This window comes from Poecilia formosa, unplaced genomic scaffold (genome assembly GCF_000485575.1).
Source record: "Poecilia formosa unplaced genomic scaffold, Poecilia_formosa-5.1.2 Scaffold217, whole genome shotgun sequence".
In the NCBI taxonomy this organism is placed as follows: Eukaryota; Metazoa; Chordata; class Actinopteri; order Cyprinodontiformes; family Poeciliidae; genus Poecilia; species Poecilia formosa.
The window spans coordinates 28,759-29,688 of NW_006800156.1; the positions used below are offsets into that span (position 1 = coordinate 28,759).

At 35.9% G+C, this 930-nt stretch overlaps 1 protein-coding gene across 1 annotated transcript in view; it reads left to right on the top strand.

Annotated features, from left to right (window-relative positions):
- Positions 1-896, top strand: part of LOC103149030 (selection and upkeep of intraepithelial T-cells protein 5-like) — a 23,367-nt gene extending 22,471 nt beyond the window's left edge. Inside the window, exons 7-8 of the mRNA XM_016679639.1 lie at positions 30-149; positions 307-896. Coding sequence (XP_016535125.1) covers positions 30-149; positions 307-821 — 635 coding nt within the window. The 3' untranslated portion in view covers positions 822-896. The remainder of the gene's footprint in view (positions 1-29; positions 150-306) is intronic.
- Positions 897-930: the final 34 nt, after the last annotated feature.

Consider the following 930-nt stretch of genomic DNA (forward strand, 5'->3'; position numbering starts at 1 on the left):
GTTTTTACAGGAAACTCTTCATGTTTCAGATGGTTTCTTCGTTCCTCAGCCTGACTGCAGCGTTTCTATCGGCTCTATTGTGATTCTGGTTTTCACTCTTATTATTGGAGCTGCTACTTTCACCTGGAAATGGAGGCAAACTGAAATATGTGAGTTAATTATTAATGTGTTTTATTGTTCAATGAGACGCCATATTTATCCATGTATTAAGATTTTTAAACAGACCCAGAATGTCTGACATATTTGTTTTGATAATCAGAAACTCATTGATCCAAACCATTAATCTTGTTTTTCTTGTTTCTGCAGCAAAGAAGAAGCTAAAAGAAGAAGTGAATGAGGAGAAAAAGCAGCTCATGACAAAAGAAAAGGAGAATTTATCTGAGAAGAAATCAGAACTTGAGGAAGAGATAAAACATAGAAATGAGGATCAGAGAATCATTGATCAGCTGATTGAAGCATTAATGGAGATGTCAGAGGAACTGAAGGATCAGAGAAAACAACTCAGTGATGAAAGAGAGAAGACAGAGAGAATGATTGAGGAGGATGAGGAGAAACTTAACTCAGTTATTGATGAAGAAAGAAACCAGACGGGGAGCGTGATGGAGAAGAGAGCAACAGGATACTTAAAACTGAAGGCAATCATGACAGAGAGTCTAGAGAAACTGGATAAGAGGAAAAAAGATCATCAACATGTGGAGCTGATGACAGTGAAACTAATAGAGAAAACATGTAAAGAGGTTAAAATGCTGAAGGAGAGGAAACAGGAAATAGAGAAAAATGTAGAGGAAATTAACAAACAGCTTGAAGAAATGAAGACATGAATGTGATTTTACTACTGAGACAGAAACAGATTAAATTCAGTTTTTACATGATGTGAGGAAATAAAATCATCAGTAGTTCAGTTCAGTTCAGTTCAGTTCAGTTCAGTTC